Here is a 21,094-nt window from a genome sequence, read left to right on the forward strand (position 1 = left end):
ACATCAAGTATGTTGTGTCTATAGGCTAGACTGAAGATTTATTATCTATCACATAATGCTGCTATTGTCTGTCTAGCACATACTCAGTAGAGAGCTGCTAGAAGGCCCCACCCCCTCCCCTCCCAGCTCTCACTGGCTGCCTGCTAGACACAGCGCTGGGGATGAGAGAGATGGGGGAGGGCTTAAGGCTGGATAGACAATACATAGGGCGGTATAAGGCCAGAGAGACGTGTGACATGAAGCTGGAAAGACGTGGGGGGCATGGTGCTAGAAGTCTACAAAGGAAGCATGAGGCCGGAGAAACAGAGAGTATGAGGTTGCAGACAGGCCGTTTTAAGAGGAGGGGTCAATATGCCACTGTGTTACAAATGAGCAAGTTATGGGGGTTATGTTTGGGTTACAGCCCTTATAATCAAATCACGGCAATAACCCGGCTTTTAGCGGCAATGGAAAGGGGGTAAAATGAATCTATCCTGCATCTGGCTTCCACAGTCATACTACGCCACCTCTATAGAAAGGCCAATGGCTTCAATACTGATGAGTGATAATGCTCTGTCTTACTTTAGTCACAAAGAGTTTCCCAGGGGCGATTTAAGAGAGGAGAGGACCCGCGTGTAGCCTCCATTGCAGGCCCTCTCCGTCTACTGCGCATGCGCAGATCTCCGGGAACATGGCACCCGCACCTTGTTCTCAGGGGCATCTCCAGTGCCCATGCGCAAACCACTAGGAAATGGCCACGGTGGCGATTCTCCAAGTGATTTCTATCCATAGTGCATGGCCGCTGCCAGAATCTGGTGGGGTAAGTAGAATATATGGGTGCGGTGTGTGCGGAGTGGGCCCCCCTGGACCCAGGGGCCCGTGTGCACCGCACACGCTGTTTCCACGCCTACAGCTATACCTCTAATCTAACAGTCATTGGCTACATTATATTTGTGTTCCCCACAACTCCCTTGGCCTGGGCCATGTCTACCTTTTATTTCAAGTCAATGTTCATAACTTGCTTGTATTAGGATCCCCTTCATTATATCAGTGCTGTGCGGGCAGGTGAGGCAGAGCCTCTACGGTCATACTCCAGTATACTCCAGAGTTTTGTCCAGCCATTTTCCTCACCGCACGTCACTGCATTATGGGCCTTCAGTGGTGGATGCTAGGGCTGCGAAAACGCAGATTGGCCAATTTTGGACGTCTGCGCAAGCGCAGCATTTGCAGAGCACAGACATTTACATTGCAAAGGATGGATGCGATCGCAATTTGATTGACAGGTGGCGTGTGTTCAGGGCAGCGATGCAGCATTGGGGGGGGGGGGGGGGAGTGGATCAGGAAACACAGGCGTGTCATGGCTATTTTTGGGGCGGCCCGATGACATTGCCTGCATTTCCTGCAATCGGAAACATTGTGGCGTATGCAAGGGGTTGTACTCTATTTGGGCTCCTGCAACGCAGGGCAGCGCCACACATGCTGGGTGACCCTCAGCATGCAATCTGACCCTTAGCAGTGTTTGCTAACCCCCTATATACTGGTGCTCTCTAAGTCACATGGCCCAACATTATATTCCTGGCACCAGCAATGGCTCAGCGTACTATCCTTTGCACCAGATAAGGCTGGTTTTCTCCTAATTACTGTAGCACCAGATGCACGAACTAGAGACAGATCTGGCAGCTAATGTATACGCTGCACTCTCTGCTGTTTGTACTACAAAAGTGGGTACCAATGGAATCTCCCTACAACTCTATACGCCCTCTCAGACAAGGCCTTGAATCTTTTTATTGTCAGGAGGAGCTGACCCTCCCTGTGTGCTGAGAAGTGTCCTGCCCTGACATAGAACAAATCACTGTGCTATTGTGAGGAGGCAGACGTTATTACTTGTTTCTGCAGGAGGAGGAGGTCTCGGTCTTTCTCCTTTATCCTGTGCATGGTACTGTGCAATTCTGGAAGAATGGTCTTCTGTTCCTCCTCTTTATGTGCCAGATCTTGTGTAGAAACATCTGCCAACTTCTTCAGCTGTATCACATCCTCCACCAAGACCCTCTTTTCACGAATATTGGAATCTGAGCGTTAGAAAGAATACGGACATTTAATTACCTGACACGTGGACATCTTTATTTGGGAACCTACAAATCTCCATGTTCATTATCTTACTCAGAACATTGTCATGTTGCAGATAGATCTTTTACTCTGTAAGACCACAGAAACAATTCTCTTTACCAGCTCAAGTCTTCTCCCTTTCAGTAATTACACACATCCAAAGACAGTCTCTCCCATACAGCCATCTCCATTGCCAAGTTACAAACAAATCCTTGGGCTATAAACAGATGTGTGGCCATGTACTCCAGACGGCCACACATCTTGTCACAATATCTATGCCACACACACACATGGAGTATGTCTGACTGTAGGTGCTGCGTCACTATAGTGGTCCAGGGGGCAGGCTTGCATATGCCCCATGAGTAGCTGCTGCAGTATACTTATTAAATGTGAACGCTATTAATTTGATGTTGGGGCTGGTTGAAGTGGCATTATTCAGAGTTGTTAGCAAACCAAAAAAAGCACACTAATGGACAAAGCCATGCTGCACTGCAGGTGGGGCAGATGTAACATGTGCAGAGAGATTAGATTGTTGGGGGGGGGGGGGGTTCAAACTGAAATTTAAATTGCAGTGTAAAAATACAGCAGCCAGTATTTACCCTGCACGGAAACAATATAACCCACCCAAATCTAACTCTCTCTGCACATGTTACATCTGCAGTGCACATGGTTTTGCCCAATTGCTAACAACTCTGAGTAACCCCCATAGGTATTTGCATTAAATATGAATGATATTAACTGTTATCAGGACCAGTAGGGAAGGAAATATCCATATTTATTAAGTATGAATGCAATCTAATGTGCAGTCTGATTTGCTGGCGCGCTTTTTATTAAACATATAATCTATTAATTTAATATTGTGGCTGGCTTGGAACAATCATTAAACATGGGTGCTATTGATTTAATGCTGGAACTGGTTGGCCAGAGGGAGGCCGAGTTTCCAGGTGAATAGTGGGGGTCATTCAGACCTGATCGCATGCTGCATTTTTTCGCAGCCATGCGATCGGGTCTGAACTGCGCATGCGTGTGACCCGAAATGCGCAAGAGCGTGGGCCACCGGCGGCGGCCGTCGCCGTGCAGCGACGAATCTTACGAAGAAACGGCGTTTGTGGGCGGCAACTAAACATTTTCTGGGAGTGTCCGGAAAAACGAAGGCGTGCCCGGCCGTTTCCTGACGTCAGCAACATTCTGGATCATCGCAGCAGCTGATTAAGTCCTGGGCTGTGCAGAAACTGCACAAACTTTTGTTTGTACAGCTGACTGCACAGCCGATCGCACCCCTGCACAGCGATTACCCCTTCCCCTGTAGGCGGAGATCACCTGGTCACAGCAGTGCAAAAAATAGCCTGCGTGCGATCAGGTCTGAATTAGGCCCAGTGTTCTTCCCTTACAGTACTTGCAGTATGCAGCATTGAGCAAGGTCTGATGGCAAGAGCTGGGTGGATTGGTCTGCTGAAAACTAAAAGCTGGACACACCTGTGCACTTCATGTTACATCCACATGAGGAGAACCACCTGTGTCCCTGATATGCAGAATATCCCTATTAAGGTCAAACTGAACTTGCCTACTTTTCCAGAATTTCTGGTATCCTGGGAGAGTAGCCAATCCTCCCGGATCCCTCCCACTACTTCCATAAAGTGGGCAGGGCGTTGCTGGTGCAATTTGCTATGTACTGCATAATCACCGCCCTGCTACCTGCAACGTAGTGCTGCGAATCGCTGTATTATGTTATGTGGGGCGGGGCCACAACTAATTTATCAGCACCATGTTTCCAGGTTTTCTTTAGGGTTTACTGCTCTTTTTAAATTTTCTTCTAAAATATTTCTAATTTACTTTATTTCACTCGTGCTTATCTTTGTTTCTTCATTCAAATCAACACGAACAAAAAAAAAGGTAAATAAAAATTGAAAAATGCAAAAGTGTATACTGCTGTATATACTAATGTGCTGTGTTCTATGGGCCTGATTCATCTTTGTAAGTAAAGCAAAAAAGCAATCAACTGGGCAAAGGCATGCTGCAGGTGGGGCAGATGTAACATGTGCAGAGAGATTTAGATTTGGGTGGGGTGTGTTCAAACTGATATCTAAATTGCAGTGCACAGATAAAGCTGTCTTAACATTTGTGGGCTACATGCAAATGCAGCCAGTATTTACCTTGCACAGAAAGAAATATAACTGTATTTGCTCCCCTTGCATGGCAACATGGTTTATTCCAGACATGTTAGTTTTGTTTTTTTTGCTTTACTTAAAAACATGAATCAGGCCCAATGTTCCAAATAAAAGGTGACTGTGTGTCCATAATGAATGAATATGCTGAACTGGTCGTTAGTTCATTATAACAAGCCTGAAAACACAGGAGTCCCTGCAGTAATCTGCCCTTATCACACTGCATTTTGCATACCTCCCAACATGACCCTTTCCAAGAGGGACACGATGCTCTGCTTCTGGACTTTCCTCTTAATTTGTGATTGCCAGCACCTGTTTTGAACAGGTTAATAGATAAGAAAGGTGTTTCAGCACAGGTGAGGGCAATCATACATTAAGAGGGAAGTCCAGGAGCAGAGCAGAGCATTCTGTCCCTTCTGGAGAGGGTCATGTTGGGAGGTATGATTTTGTTTCATGTCTGTGAAAACTGCGGAAACAATGGCTGAGACAGGGCAGGTGGTTCTTGTACCCCCGATCAGACATTCAGTGTATATTCAGGGCACACCCACCATTTAAGACAAAGACAGAGGAGGATAAACAAAGAGTTCTCCAGCTGCATAGTGAGAATACCTGAGACATCCTGCAGGTGTCTGCGTAGAGCCTCCACCTCTCCCCTCACAGCGCACATACTGGTCTCTTTCATACTCAGTTCCACCTGCATGATGTTTATCTGAGACTGCAAGCTCTAAAATATAGACACAGCAGATCAAGTATTTTCAGCATTACTATGAAGCACCTATGTAACACATGGCTCTCCAGGTGAACTGCAAATGCCACCATGACCTGCAGTGTTCTCTATATAGCAATGGCACAGCCAGGCCTGAGCTATAGGAATGTGTATAATGTATATGTAAAGCAATGTGCTCAGTGATAACACTGGGGAGAGGATGTGTGAGCGGTGTTTTCAGGGGATAAGCTGTGTGTTCAGTACTTGGGCAGAATTCTATGTCCGGAAGTGACAGAGGTTACTGTGTGCAGTGGCAGGGAATGGGGACAGAGTGTTACGTGTACAATGAATAAGGACCGTGCCTGCAGGAGCTGTGTGTGCAGTGGCTGGGAATGGGGACAGAGTGTTACGTGTACAGTGAATAAGGACAGTGCCTGCAGGAGCTGTGTGTGCAGTGGCTGGGAATGGGGATAGAGTGTTACGTGTACAATGAATAAGGACCGTGCCTGCAGGAGCTGTGTGTGCAGTGGCTGGGAATGGGGACAGAGTGTTACGTGTACAGTGAATAAGGACAGTGCCTGCAGGAGCTGTGTGTGCAGCGGCTGGGAATGGGGACAGAGTGTTACGTGTACAATGAATAAGGACAGTGCCTGCAGGAGCTGTGTGTGCAGTGGCTGGGAATGGGGACAGAGTGTTACGTGTACAATGAATAAGGACAGTGCCTGCAGGAGCTGTGTGTGCAGTGGCTGGGAATGGGGATAGAGTGTTACATGTACAATGAATAAGGACCGTGCCTGCAGGAGCTGTGTGTGCAGTGGCTGGGAATGGGGACAGAGTGTTACGTGTACAGTGAATAAGGACAGTGCCTGCAGGAGCTGTGTGTGCAGCGGCTGGGAATGGGGACAGAGTGTTACGTGTACAATGAATAAGGACAGTGCCTGCAGGAGCTGTGTGTGCAGTGGCTGGGAATGGGGATAGAGTGTTACGTGTACAATGAATAAGGACAGTGCCTGCAGGAGCTGTGTGTGCAGTGGCTGGGAATGGGGACAGAGTGTTACGTGTACAATGAATAAGTACAGTGCCTGCAGGAGCTGTGTGTGCAGTGGCTGGGAATGGGGACAGAGTGTTACGTGTACAATGAATAAGGCCCGTGCCTGCAGGAGCTGTGTGTGCAGTGGCTGGGAATGGGGACAGAGTGTTACGTGTACAATGAATAAGGACAGTGCCTGCAGGAGCTGTGTGTGCAGTGGCTGGGAATGGGGACAGAGTGTTACGTGTACAATGAATAAGGACAGTGCCTGCAGGAGCTGTGTGTACAGTGGCTGGGAATGGGGACAGAGTGTTACGTGTACAATGAATAAGGCCCGTGCCTGCAGGAGCTGTGTGTGCAGTGGCTGGGAAAGGGGACAGAGTGTTACGTGTACAGTGAATAAGGACAGTGCCTGCAGGAGCTGTGTGCGCAGTGGCTGGGAATGGGGACAGATTGTTACGTGTACAATGAATAGGGGCAGTGCCTGCAGGAGCTGTGTGTGCAGTGGCTGGGAATGGGGACAGAGTGTTACGTGTACAATGAATAAGGCCCGTGCCTGCAGGAGCTGTGTGTGCAGTGGCTGGGAAAGGGGACAGAGTGTTACGTGTACAGTGAATAAGGACCGTGCCTGCAGGAGCTGTGTGTGCAGTGGCTGGGAATGGGTACAGAGTGTTACGTGTACAATGAATAAGGACTGTGCCTGCAGGAGCTGTGTGTGCAGTGGCTGGGAATTGGGACAGAGTGTTACGTGTACAATGAATAAGGACAGTGCCTGCAGGAGCTGTGTGTGCAGTGGCTGGGAATGGGGATAGAGTGTTACGTGTACAATGAATAAGGACAGTGCCTGCAGGAGCTGTGTGTGCAGTGGCTGGGAATGGGGACAGAGTGTTACGTGTACAATGAATAAGGACAGTGCCTGCAGGAGCTGTGTGTGCAGTGGCTGGGAATGGGGACAGAGTGTTACGTGTACAATGAATAAGGACAGTGCCTGCAGGAGCTGTGTGTGCAGTGGCTGGGAATGGGGACAGAGTGTTACGTGTACAATGAATAAGCACCGTGCCGGCAGGAGCTGTGTGTGCAGTGGCTGGGAATGGGTACAGAGTGTTACGTGTACAATGAATAAGGACTGTGCCTGCAGGAGCTGTGTGTGCAGTGGCTGGGAATTGGGACAGAGTGTTACGTGTACAATGAATAAGGACAGTGCCTGCAGGAGCTGTGTGTGCAGTGGCTGGGAATGGGGATAGAGTGTTACGTGTACAATGAATAAGGACAGTGCCTGCAGGAGCTGTGTGTGCAGTGGCTGGGAATGGGGATAGAGTGTTACGTGTACAATGAATAAGGACAGTGCCTGCAGGAGCTGTGTGTGCAGTGGCTGGGAATGGGTACAGAGTGTTACGTGTACAATGAATAAGGACTGTGCCTGCAGGAGCTGTGTGTGCAGTGGCTGGGAATGGGGATAGAGTGTTACGTGTACAATGAATAAGGACAGTGCCTGCAGGAGCTGTGTGTGCAGTGGCTGGGAATTGGGACAGAGTGTTACGTGTACAATGAATAAGGACCGTGCCTGCAGGAGCTGTGTGTGCAGTGGCTGGGAATGGGGATAGAGTGTTACATGTACAATGAATAAGGACCGTGCCTGCAGGAGCTGTGTGTGCAGTGGCTGGGAATGGGGACAGAGTGTTACGTGTACAACATACTTACCGACATTCTGGTTGCTCTCTGCGGGAGAGAGCAGCCAGGTCGGCTCAACAGGCGGGATGGACAGCGCTGTGACGTAAGGAGTGGGTGGGCCGGAGGTGGTCTGGGGGCGGAGCAAGGGCGGGGTTACGGTGACACCTCCTTTAAGCCACGACCGACATTCTGGCTGCTCTATGCGGGAGAGAGCAGCCAGGTCGGCTCAACAGGCGGGACAGGGAGCGCTGTGACGTAAGGAGTGGGTGGGCCGGAGGCGGAGCAAGGGCGGGGTTACGGTGACACCTCCTTTAAGCCATGCCCCTGGTCTGTAATGCCGCGATCACCGGCATTACACTGCAGGGGGCGTGGCTATGATGACGCGATTCAGCATGAATTGCGTCATCGACTGCCCGGACCGCCCACTTTACACACAATGCGGGCTGATGGGCAGGGGGGACCCCTCAAATCGGGAGACTTGCCTGCTCTTCCGGGGGGCCGGGAGGGTCACCCGATTTTCGGGAGCCTCCCGGTCATTCCGGGAGAGTAGGCAAGTATGGTGTACAATGAATAAGGGCAGTGCCTGCAGGAGCTGTGTGTGCAGTGGCTGGGAATGGGAACAGACTTACAGAGTGTTACGTGTACAATGAATAAGGACAGTGCCTGCAGGAGCTGTGTGTGCAGTGGCTGGGAATGGGGACAGAGTGTACCATGTACAATGAATAAGGGTAGTGCCTGCAGGAGCTGTGTGTGCAGTGGCTGGGAATGGGGACAGAGTGTTACGTGTACAATGAATAAGGCCCGTGCCTGCAGGAGCTGTGTGTGCAGTGGCTGGGAATGGGGACAGAGTGTTACGTGTACAATGAATAAGGCCCGTGCCTGCAGGAGCTGTGTGTGCAGTGGCTGGGAAAGGGGACAGAGTGTTACGTGTACAGTGAATAAGGACCGTGCCTGCAGGAGCTGTGTGTGCAGTGGCTGGGAATAGGGACAGAGTGTTACGTGTACAATGAATAAGGACCGTGCCTGCAGGAGCTGTGTGTGCAGTGGCTGGGAATGGGGACAGAGTGTTACGTGTACAATGAATAAGCACTGTGCCGGCAGTAGCTGTGTGTGCAGTGGCTGGGAATGGGTACAGAGTGTTACGTGTACAATGAATAAGGACCGTGCCTGCAGGAGCTGTGTGTGCAGCGGCTGGGAATTGGGACAGAGTGTTACGTGTACAATGAATAAGGACCGTGCCTGCAGGAGCTGTGTGTGCAGTGGCTGGGAATGGGGACAGAGCGTTACGTGTACAGTGAATAAGGACCGTGCCTGCAGGAGCTGTGTGTGCAGTGGCTGGGAATGGGGATAGAGTGTTACATGTACAATGAATAAGGACCGTGCCTGCAGGAGCTGTGTGTGCAGTGGCTGGGAATGGGGACAGAGTGTTACGTGTACAACATACTTACCGACATTCTGGTTGCTCTCTGCGGGAGAGAGCAGCCAGGTCGGCTCAACAGGCGGGATGGACAGCGCTGTGACGTAAGGAGTGGGTGGGCCGGAGGCGGTCTGGGGGCGGAGCAAGGGCGGGGTTACGGTGACACCTCCTTTAAGCCACGACCGACATTCTGGCTGCTCTATGCGGGAGAGAGCAGCCAGGTCGGCTCAACAGGCGGGACAGGGAGCGCTGTGACGTAAGGAGTGGGTGGGCCGAAGGCGGAGCAAGGGCGGGGTTACGGTGACACCTCCTTTAAGCCATGCCCCTGGTCTGTAATGCCGCGATCACCGGCATTACACTGCAGGGGGCGTGGCTATGATGACGCGATTCAGCATGAATTGCGTCATCGACTGCCCGGACCGCCCACTTTACACACAATGCGGGCTGATGGGCAGGGGGGACCCCTCAAATCGGGAGACTTGCCTGCTCTTCCGGGGGGCCGGGAGGGTCACCCGATTTTCGGGAGCCTCCCGGTCATTCCGGGAGAGTAGGCAAGTATGGTGTACAATGAATAAGGGCAGTGCCTGCAGGAGCTGTGTGTGCAGTGGCTGGGAATGGGAACAGACTTACAGAGTGTTACGTGTACAATGAATAAGGACAGTGCCTGCAGGAGCTGTGTGTGCAGTGGCTGGGAATGGGGACAGAGTGTTACGTGTACAATGAATAAGGACAGTGCCTGCAGGAGCTGTGTGTGCAGTGGCTGGGAATGGGGACAGAGTGTTACGTGTACAATGAATAAGTACAGTGCCTGCAGGAGCTGTGTGTGCAGTGGCTGGGAATGGGGACAGAGTGTTACGTGTACAATGAATAAGTACAGTGCCTGCAGGAGCTGTGTGTGCAGTGGCTGGGAATGGGGACAGAGTGTTACGTGTACAATGAATAAGGACAGTGCCTGCAGGAGCTGTGTGTGCAGTGGCTGGGAATGGGGACAGAGTGTTACGTGTACAATGAATAAGGACAGTGCCTGCAGGAGCTGTGTGTGCAGTGGCTGGGAATGGGGACAGAGTGTTACGTGTACAATGAATAAGGACAGTGCCTGCAGGAGCTGTGTGTGCAGTGGCTGGGAATGGGGACAGAGTGTTACGTGTACAATGAATAAGTACAGAGCCTGCAGGAGCTGTGTGTGCAGTGGCTGGGAATGGGGACAGAGTGTTACGTGTACAATGAATAAGTACAGTGCCTGCAGGAGCTGTGTGTGCAGTGGCAGGGAATGGGGATAGAGTGTTACGTGTACAATGAATAAGGACCGTGCCTGCAGGAGCTGTGTGTGCAGTGGCAGGGAATTGGGATAGAGTGTTACGTGTACAATGAATAAGGACAGTGCCTGCAGGAGCTGTGTGTGCAGTGGCTGGGAAAGGGGACAGAGTGTTACGTGTACAGTGAATAAGGACAGTGCCTGCAGGAGCTGTGTGTGCAGTGGCAGGGAATGGGGATAGAGTGTTACGTGTACAATGAATAAGGACAGTGCCTGCAGGAGCTGTGTGTGCAGTGGCTGGGAATGGGGACAGAGTGTTACGTGTACAATGAATAAGGCCCGTGCCTGCAGGAGCTGTGTGTGCAGTGGCTGGGAATGGGGACAGAGTGTTACGTGTACAATGAATAAGGCCCGTGCCTGCAGGAGCTGTGTGTGCAGTGGCTGGGAAAGGGGACAGAGTGTTACGTGTACAGTGAATAAGGACAGTGCCTGCAGGAGCTGTGTGCGCAGTGGCTGGGAATGGGGACAGATTGTTACGTGTACAATGAATAGGGGCAGTGCCTGCAGGAGCTGTGTGTGCAGCGGCTGGGAATGGGGACAGAGTGTTACGTGTACAATGAATAAGGCCCGTGCCTGCAGGAGCTGTGTGTGCAGTGGCTGGGAATGGGGACAGAGTGTTACGTGTACAATGAATAAGGCCCGTGCCTGCAGGAGCTGTGTGTGCAGTGGCTGGGAAAGGGGACAGAGTGTTACGTGTACAGTGAATAAGGACCGTGCCTGCAGGAGCTGTGTGTGCAGTGGCTGGGAATGGGGACAGAGTGTTACGTGTACAATGAATAAGGACCGTGCCTGCAGGAGCTGTGTGTGCAGTGGCTGGGAATGGGGACAGAGTGTTACGTGTACAATGAATAAGCACCGTGCCGGCAGGAGCTGTGTGTGCAGTGGCTGGGAATGGGTACAGAGTGTTACGTGTACAATGAATAAGGACTGTGCCTGCAGGAGCTGTGTGTGCAGTGGCTGGGAATTGGGACAGAGTGTTACGTGTACAATGAATAAGGACCGTGCCTGCAGGAGCTGTGTGTGCAGTGGCTGGGAATGGGGATAGAGTGTTACATGTACAATGAATAAGGACCGTGCCTGCAGGAGCTGTGTGTGCAGTGGCTGGGAATGGGGACAGAGTGTTACGTGTACAACATACTTACCGACATTCTGGTTGCTCTCTGCGGGAGAGAGCAGCCAGGTCGGCTCAACAGGCGGGATGGACAGCGCTGTGACGTAAGGAGTGGGTGGGCCGGAGGTGGTCTGGGGGCGGAGCAAGGGCGGGGTTACGGTGACACCTCCTTTAAGCCACGACCGACATTCTGGCTGCTCTCTGCGGGAGAGAGCAGCCAGGTCGGCTCAACAGGCGGGACAGGGAGCGCTGTGACGTAAGGAGTGGGTGGGCCGGAGGCGGAGCAAGGGCGGGGTTACGGTGACACCTCCTTTAAGCCATGCCCCTGGTCTGTAATGCCGCGATCACCGGCATTACACTGCAGGGGGCGTGGCTATGATGACGCGATTCAGCATGAATTGCGTCATCGACTGCCCGGACCGCCCACTTTACACACAATGCGGGCTGATGGGCAGGGGGGACCCCTCAAATCGGGAGACTTGCCTGCTCTTCCGGGGGGCCGGGAGGGTCACCCGATTTTCGGGAGCCTCCCGGTCATTCCGGGAGAGTAGGCAAGTATGGTGTACAATGAATAAGGGCAGTGCCTGCAGGAGCTGTGTGTGCAGTGGCTGGGAATGGGAACAGACTTACAGAGTGTTACGTGTACAATGAATAAGGACAGTGCCTGCAGGAGCTGTGTGTGCAGTGGCTGGGAATGGGGACAGAGTGTACCATGTACAATGAATAAGGGTAGTGCCTGCAGGAGCTGTGTGTGCAGTGGCTGGGAATGGGGACAGAGTGTTACGTGTACAATGAATAAGGCCCGTGCCTGCAGGAGCTGTGTGTGCAGTGGCTGGGAATGGGGACAGAGTGTTACGTGTACAATGAATAAGGCCCGTGCCTGCAGGAGCTGTGTGTGCAGTGGCTGGGAAAGGGGACAGAGTGTTACGTGTACAGTGAATAAGGACCGTGCCTGCAGGAGCTGTGTGTGCAGTGGCTGGGAATAGGGACAGAGTGTTACGTGTACAATGAATAAGGACCGTGCCTGCAGGAGCTGTGTGTGCAGTGGCTGGGAATGGGGACAGAGTGTTACGTGTACAATGAATAAGCACTGTGCCGGCAGTAGCTGTGTGTGCAGTGGCTGGGAATAGGGACAGAGTGTTACGTGTACAATGAATAAGGACCGTGCCTGCAGGAGCTGTGTGTGCAGTGGCTGGGAATGGGGACAGAGTGTTACGTGTACAATGAATAAGCACTGTGCCGGCAGTAGCTGTGTGTGCAGTGGCTGGGAATGGGTACAGAGTGTTACGTGTACAATGAATAAGGACTGTGCCTGCAGGAGCTGTGTGTGCAGTGGCTGGGAATGGGGACAGAGTGTTACGTGTACAATGAATAAGGACCGTGCCTGCAGGAGCTGTGTGTGCAGTGGCTGGGAATGGGGACAGAGTGTTACGTGTACAATGAATAAGGACCGTGCCTGCAGGAGCTGTGTGTGCAGTGGCTGGGAATTGGGACAGAGTGTTACGTGTACAATGAATAAGGACCGTGCCTGCAGGAGCTGTGTGTGCAGTGGCTGGGAATGGGGACAGAGCGTTACGTGTACAGTGAATAAGGACCGTGCCTGCAGGAGCTGTGTGTGCAGTGGCTGGGAATGGGGATAGAGTGTTACATGTACAATGAATAAGGACCGTGCCTGCAGGAGCTGTGTGTGCAGTGGCTGGGAATGGGGACAGAGTGTTACGTGTACAACATACTTACCGACATTCTGGTTGCTCTCTGCGGGAGAGAGCAGCCAGGTCGGCTCAACAGGCGGGATGGACAGCGCTGTGACGTAAGGAGTGGGTGGGCCGGAGGCGGTCTGGGGGCGGAGCAAGGGCGGGGTTATGGTGACACCTCCTTTAAGCCACGACCGACATTCTGGCTGCTCTATGCGGGAGAGAGCAGCCAGGTCGGCTCAACAGGCGGGACAGGGAGCGCTGTGACGTAAGGAGTGGGTGGGCCGAAGGCGGAGCAAGGGCGGGGTTACGGTGACACCTCCTTTAAGCCATGCCCCTGGTCTGTAATGCCGCGATCACCGGCATTACACTGCAGGGGGCGTGGCTATGATGACGCGATTCAGCATGAATTGCGTCATCGACTGCCCGGACCGCCCACTTTACACACAATGCGGGCTGATGGGCAGGGGGGACCCCTCAAATCGGGAGACTTGCCTGCTCTTCCGGGGGGCCGGGAGGGTCACCCGATTTTCGGGAGCCTCCCGGTCATTCCGGGAGAGTAGGCAAGTATGGTGTACAATGAATAAGGGCAGTGCCTGCAGGAGCTGTGTGTGCAGTGGCTGGGAATGGGAACAGACTTACAGAGTGTTACGTGTACAATGAATAAGGACAGTGCCTGCAGGAGCTGTGTGTGCAGTGGCTGGGAATGGGGACAGAGTGTACCATGTACAATGAATAAGGGTAGTGCCTGCAGGAGCTGTGTGTGCAGTGGCTGGGAATGGGGACAGAGTGTTACGTGTACAATGAATAAGGCCCGTGCCTGCAGGAGCTGTGTGTGCAGTGGCTGGGAATGGGGATAGAGTGTTACATGTACAGTGAATAAGGACAGTGCCTGCAGGAGCTGTGTGTGCAGTGGCTGGGAATGGGGATAGAGTGTTACGTGTACAATGAATAAGGACAGTGCCTGCAGGAGCTGTGTGTGCAGTGGCTGGGAATGGGGATAGAGTGTTACGTGTACAATGAATAAGGACAGTGCCTGCAGGAGCTGTGTGTGCAGTGGCTGGGAATGGGGACAGAGTGTTACGTGTACAATGAATAAGGACAGTGCCTGCAGGAGCTGTGTGTGCAGTGGCTGGGAATGGGGATAGAGTGTTACGTGTACAATGAATAAGGACAGTGCCTGCAGGAGCTGTGTGTGCAGTGGCTGGGAATGGGGATAGAGTGTTACGTGTACAATGAATAAGGACAGTGCCTGCAGGAGCTGTGTGTGCAGTGGCTGGGAATGGGGTCAGCTGCATGTTCAGTGTGCATGTGTCATGACTGCAGGGGGCAGTAGGGGCTCTAGGCAGTCTGTGAACCTCATTTATGCCAATACTTGAATTAATTGCTCCTGCATGAGAATTGTATGTATCTTTGTTGGCGCACAGCCCCTCTCTGTTTCATAGCCGCCATCATTATCATCAGTCCCCACTGCCCATTGCACCAGTGAACATGCACACGTATGCCTGCAGAGAGCACACACCTGTTTATGGAGTGTAACTTGCATGTTTTCGCAAATTCGCAAATGTGCATACTACAAAACCAAGCACATTCAAGTGTGGGCAACAAAGTTTATACACCTTTCATTTGTATCTCCATTTGCAACTGAGTGGGTCGCAGCAATACGAATTCAGACGAGAACTGGCTTGTGGGTTGCATCCTATTTTGAGTGGTGCATATGGTGAGGATATGCCTATATCGGAATCAGTATGATATGCCGGCGCAGGGAATTCTGGCAGTCTTAATACCAATGCCAGTATCCCGCTGATGAGAAGCTCGACAGGGGAAAGGGGTGTTCTCCCCTTTCTCCACCTCCCTAACCCTAATCCCCCCCCCCCCCCCCTCCCAGTAGCCTAACCCTAACCCTCCCCGCCTGACGGGGTTCTAATGGGTGTCGGGATCCCGTCATCAGTATTTCGAATGGCTGGATCTTGACAGCCGCCATCTTGAACGCATCCCCCTATTTCAGCCACCCCGCATGGGATAGGAGTAAGTGCCAATACTAATTATTATGGCTGCAGATGCTTTATGTGTGTGTAGAGGAGTGCAGTGCTCATTTACTTAATGCTCTTCAAAGGAGGTTCATGCGCAGATCTCCCACCATCAGGATGTACATAAGTCATCAGGTTTGCATACATCTCTGACTTAGGCCCAGTGTTCCATTAATATTCACACATGACGTTGCCACCAGCAACATTGCTCAGGAGTGTGTGGTATTTACTAAGGAGAGCCTGGAGTTACATTCAGCAGTGTAGAAGGCAATAAAACACCTCATTCTACAACAAGCCATTTATGGTGGGGATGCACTTGTGTAACTAGTGTTCCATGTTGCTGGATGTTTTACACTCCTCCGAGAAGCGTCCGGTGTTTATACAGCTCTGTTTAAGTTATAGGACAGAAATACTGTACATGGAGATCTCTAAGTTATCTGGCACAAATAAACAGAGAGCACAGCAATGTATACTGCACATAGAGCCAAAGCATGCATCAAGAACACCTTATAACCCTGCTGTTGTATTGCTGTACAGCATATTATTACTCACAGTGTTGTGACAATTCTCACACAGAACAGAAGCATAATATAGATTTATTGTGCCAATAATTTAATAAGTAAAACCAGAATGGTTTTGCTATGTAAATTATTGCCGCTTTAAGGGGGTCATTCAGACCTGATCGCTCGCTAGCAGTTTTACAGCGCTGCGATCAGATAGTCGCCGCCTACAGGGGAGTGTATTTTACCTGTGCAAGTGTGCGAACGCATGTGCAGCCGAGCGGTACAACTAAACTATGTGTAGTTTCTGAACTGCCCAGAACTTACTCAGCCGCTGTGATCACTTCAGCCTGTCCGGGGCCGGAATTGACGTCAGACACCCGCCCTGCAAACGCTTGGACACGCCTGCATTTTTCTACACACTACCAGAAAACGGTCAGTTGCCACCCACAAACGCCTTCTTCCTGTCAATCTCCTTGCGATCGGCTGTGTGAATGGATTCTTCACAAAACCCATCGCACAGCAACGATCCACTTTGTACCCGTGCGACGCGCCTGCGCATTGCGGTGCATACGCACACGCATTTCTGACCTGATCGCAGTGCTGCAAAAAAAGCTAGCGTGTGATCAGGTCTGAATGACCCCCTAAATCTGCAGCCAAGATCGCATGTGCTGCTTCTGAAAACTCAGTCCTTATTACATAACCCCTGTAGGGTTTCCTGTAGAGGTGGATGTAGTCTGTGCTTAAACCATACTTACCTACTTTTGAAAAAGTATTTCAGAGAGGTTATGAAAGTAACACGTATCAGCGCGGATGTGTATGGCTACATCTGAGAGGCACATCATGAAAATGACTTACACCCAAATGTAAATGAGCCCCAAAGTTAGTAAAGGGGGTACTCACGGAGCGATCGCTGCTTAAAATCTAAGCAATCTGACTAGATTGCTTAGATTTTAAGCAGTGATCTCTCCGTGTGTACCCCTCACAGCGATAGCGATGCGCAGGCCCCGCGTATCGCTATCGCTGGTGCTAGATTGGCCAATCTAGAGAGTCGCTCACTTCACCCACTGGGTGAAGTGAGCGCCCCCCACGCACGCTAAGCACACATCGCGCTGTGCTGAACGGAGGGAGAGATGTGTGCTGAGCGGTTCGCTCAGCACACATCTCTCCCACGTTGGCCAGTGAGTACTGGCCTTTAGATCTACTTGTTGAAGAAAAAACACAGATATTTTTCAGGATTCCATTGTGGATTATGTTTTACAAGACGTTCCATATACTGTAAGTGGCCATGACAATCCTTATTTACATTGTGCCTTATAACCAATGCAGGGAAATGGCACTGATGAGACCATTTGAATGTATATATCTCTAATTTCTTTCCCCCCCCCCACCCCCACCCCACCCCAAAGAATATAACCGCTACATAATGAGGTTAAGGTGCAATCAGGGAGATTGCTGGTCTATTCAGGGAGTCAGGGAGATTGCTGTTATTTCAGGGAGCCTCCTGCAGAATGCGAGAGGGTAGGCAATTATGGCTTAAACCATAATCCTAAATCTTAAATTGTGACCAGAGCAATTTGCAGGTCATGAGGAGTTGGCAAAAACACAAGATGTGGTCAGCTCTTCACCTTTTTCTCCAGGACACACTAGAAGTATATGTGCCTGTGTCACACCAGGACATAAGAGTAGTACATGCACCTCTATTACACCTGACCATAACAGTAGTATATGTGGCTGTGTCACACCAGGACACACCAGTAGTATATGCGCCTAGGTTATATCCGACCATAACAGTAGTATATGTGCCTGTGTCACACCAGGACATAAGAGTAGTACATGCACCTCTGTTACACCTGACCATAACAGTAGTATATGTGGCTGTGTCACACCAGGACACACCAGTAGTATATGTGCCTAGGTTACACCTGACCATACCAGTAGTATATGCGCCTGTGCCACACCTGATCACACCAGTAGAATATGTGCTTGTGCCACACCGTGACACACCAGTAGTATATGTGCCTGTGTCACACCAGGACTCACCAGTAGTATATGTGTCTGTGTCACACCAGTAATATGTGCCTGTGTCACACCAGAACACATGTAGTATATATGCCTGTGTTACACCAGAACACATGAGTAATATATATGCCTGTGTTACACCAGAACACATGAGTAGTATATATGCCCGTGTTACACCAGTCCAGGACACATGAGTAGTATATATGCCCGTGTTACACCAGGACACATCAGAAGTATACGTGCCTGTTACACCAGGACACATCAATAGTATACACCGATCAGCCATAACATTAAAACCACTGACAGGTGAAGTGAAATTATCTCATTATAACATCACCCATCAAGAGATATATTAGGCAGCAAGTGAACGGTCAGTTCTTGAAGTTGTTGGGAGCAAGAAAAATGGTTAAGCTTAGGATCTGAGAGACTGACAACAAGGGCCAAATTGTGATGGCTAGACAGCGTCTTGTGGAGTGTTCTCAGTATGCAGTGGTTAGTGGCTACAAAATGGCTCAAGGAAGGACAACCAGTTGAACTTGGTGACAGGGTTATGGGCACTCATCTGGTCCTATCCCACACTATAGTTTGTGCACTACTGTAGTACAAACTGCTGACAAAGTTAATATCAGCTATGAGATAAAGGTGTCAGAACACACAGGGCCTCATAGCTTGCTGCATATGTGGCTACGTAGCCGCAGACTGATCAGAGTGTGTCAACCGCCAAACCATGTACAGTGGGCATGTGAGCTTCAGAACTGGACCGTGGAAGGTGGCCTGGTTTGATGGATCACATTTTCTTTTTCATCCACTAGGGGTCACTGGAGTACTCTTGGGATATGGACGGCTTCCACCGGAAGAAGGCACTGAATAAATTAATTTTTGAAACTACTCCTCCCCTCCATATCCCAGAGTACCTCAGTGTTTTTTCTGTGCTCGACACAGTTAGAAGGCTTGTGGAGTTTGTCCACACTTATTGGAATTTTTTCTTCTACGTTTTTTCATCGATTGCCACATCCCTTCCCCCCTTCCGATAGGCGTGGGTCCGGGATAGTGGAAGCTGCTATAGAGCAGCTGTGGGTGTCAGACCTCTCTAAAAAGAGCTCCCTCACACCACGTGCAGGCTGCCTGCAAGAAGCTGGACGGAGCTTGAACAAGAAGCCCCGTCATAGCCCTCACTACAGGGAGTCCAGGTATGTTGGGTAGGGGCGGTCAGCTTACGCTGCCGCCCCGCTGTGTGGGGAACTGTATTGGGGAGAGCGCTTCCAGCACAGACAACCGCTGACTAGCCCCGCCGTTACCCGGAGTTCACGCGTGCATAGGCCGCTTCACGGCTCTATGCTATGCGCTCTCCGGCTCCCGCTAGCCGCCGCTTCCTGCGCCGCCGCATCTAAAATAGGTTCCCCGCTGTCCCGGAGCCGCGCGTGCATAGGCCGCTCCACGGCCCTATGCTGTGCGCTCTCTGGCTCCTGCTGTCCGCCGCTTCCAGTGCTGCAGCAGCTAAGGAGATCCCCGCTGTCCCTGAGCTACACGTGCATAGGCCGCTCCACGGCTCTATGCTGTGAGCTCTCTGGCTCCCGCTGGCCATCGCTTCCAGCGCCGCAGCAGCTAATGAATCCCCGCTATCCCGGAGCTACACGTGCAAAGGCCGCTCCACGGCTCTATGCTGTGCGTTCCACGGCGCCTCCGGCCCCGTGTACAGGGAGCAGTACACGGAGCTCGGGGGGGTGGGGGTGGGGGAGACACATTAGAAGGTGCAACAGTGATACAGGGTTTTTATTAGGCTATTAAGCCTTGTATCAGAACATGTATTGCAGTTTAGTGAGGTTATTCTGCATTTTTTTTTGTGTTATACTGGAAACTTGGTATTTTAACCATGCTTCCTGTTTTTTCCTGTCTGTTTCCAGGGTTCCTATATTACATCTCTACTAAGGACGCAGGGGTGTTAGGGGAATTTGGGATCAGATTTTTCTTTTCATATTACTGGCGTGCACTGCACTTTGCCAGATATATATATATATATACAAGAACCTTAGTGCTATTTACTGAGTCGTGCAAATTGTCTGTGTGTAGTTTGTATTGTCTGTCTGCATAATGAGTAAGGCACCAGCAAAGTCTAAAAAGCAATTTTCTTGTCATGTCTGTAAAAGTGTGTTGCCTGATAGATCTACCACATGTACAGTATGTTTTGTGAATTCAGCTACAAATACGATTTCCACTCCGGTTTTAAAGCCAGTTTCATCTCCGGACCCTCCATGGGCTATGCTTGCAAATGTCCTGGTTGGATTGCAATCAGAATTGGCCGCCTCTCGTGAAGAGCGGGAGGCGGCAAGATCTGAGTCTAAGATGAGACCGCTAGAGTTACCAGAGGAGTCTCAATCTGGCCAAAAGTCCAAGTCCACCTTGGGTGGAAAGGATAAGTTTCTTTTTTCTTATAATTTGCCAGTTTCTGCGATGCTAGACCTCACTGCGGATGAGTGTGAGGAGGGCGAAATAGACCAGCAGTCAGATAGTGACGATTTTGACAGCCCAGGCATTGATAATCTCATCAGAGCGGTGCGTCAGTCTCTAAAGTTTACAGAAACTGAGGAGCCTCTGACAAATGATGAAGTAGTCTTTACTAAACGACAGATATCTCCGATGTGTTTTCCTGTTTCGGAATCTCTTAATAAAATGTTACTAGAAACACGAAAGAATCCGGATAAACGGTTTTCTATACCTCGCAGATTTAAGTCGAGTTACCCGTTTCCAGAGTCCATGACAGCTATATGGGAGAATCCGCCATTGGTGGATTCGTCCGTATCTAAGCTTACAAGGAAGTTAACCATACCAGTACCAACTGCTACTACGCTTAAAGACCCTGCAGACCGTAAAATAGAAACTATACTAAAGTCCATGTATACAGCAGGAGTGCTGCTGAGACCGGGGTTGGTTGGCATTTGGGTAACTAAGGCGCTAATGGTATGGATAAAAGAACTCAAGTCTGCCCTACAGGACGATCATCTTATACTTCTCGCTGATCAAATCTGGGAAGCTGCTGACTATCTATGTACAGCTTCTACTGACGTCTGTCAGCTCACTTCTCGCCTTTCATCATCGCTAGTCACAGCACGACGAGCACTCTGGCTGCGTTCTTGGCAAGCGGAGGCGGAGGTTAAAAAAGGTATAGAGGCGTTACCTTACGGTGGCGAGAAGCTGTTCGGTCCTGAATTGGACAGATGGATTTCTGAGGCTACGGGAGGAAAGTCTGTTTTTCTACCATTGCCTCCAATGGTACCTAAACGTAAATATTCTGGTCCGGCGTTCAAATCCTTTAGAACTCAGTCCTTTCGTGGGCGGGGCAGAGGAGCG

At 50.7% G+C, this 21,094-nt stretch overlaps 1 protein-coding gene across 2 annotated transcripts in view; it reads right to left on the minus strand.

Annotated features, from left to right (window-relative positions):
* The window catches only part of LOC134928346 (CAP-Gly domain-containing linker protein 1-like), a 147,616-nt gene that overhangs the window by 69,534 nt on the left and 56,988 nt on the right, over positions 1-21,094 (minus strand). Inside the window, exons 5-6 of one of the 2 annotated variants that reach the window (XM_063923985.1) lie at positions 4,860-4,974; positions 1,864-2,048 (exon numbers count right to left, since the gene is read on the minus strand). In XM_063923985.1, the coding sequence (XP_063780055.1) occupies positions 1,864-2,048; positions 4,860-4,974 (300 nt within the window). Of the gene's footprint in view, positions 1-1,863; positions 2,049-3,178; positions 3,288-4,859; positions 4,975-21,094 lie in introns of those variants that run through there. The other variant, XM_063923986.1, reaches the window with a different exon arrangement.

The sequence above is a fragment of the Pseudophryne corroboree genome, chromosome 5 (assembly GCF_028390025.1).
Source record: "Pseudophryne corroboree isolate aPseCor3 chromosome 5, aPseCor3.hap2, whole genome shotgun sequence".
NCBI classification, from domain to species: Eukaryota; Metazoa; Chordata; class Amphibia; order Anura; family Myobatrachidae; genus Pseudophryne; species Pseudophryne corroboree.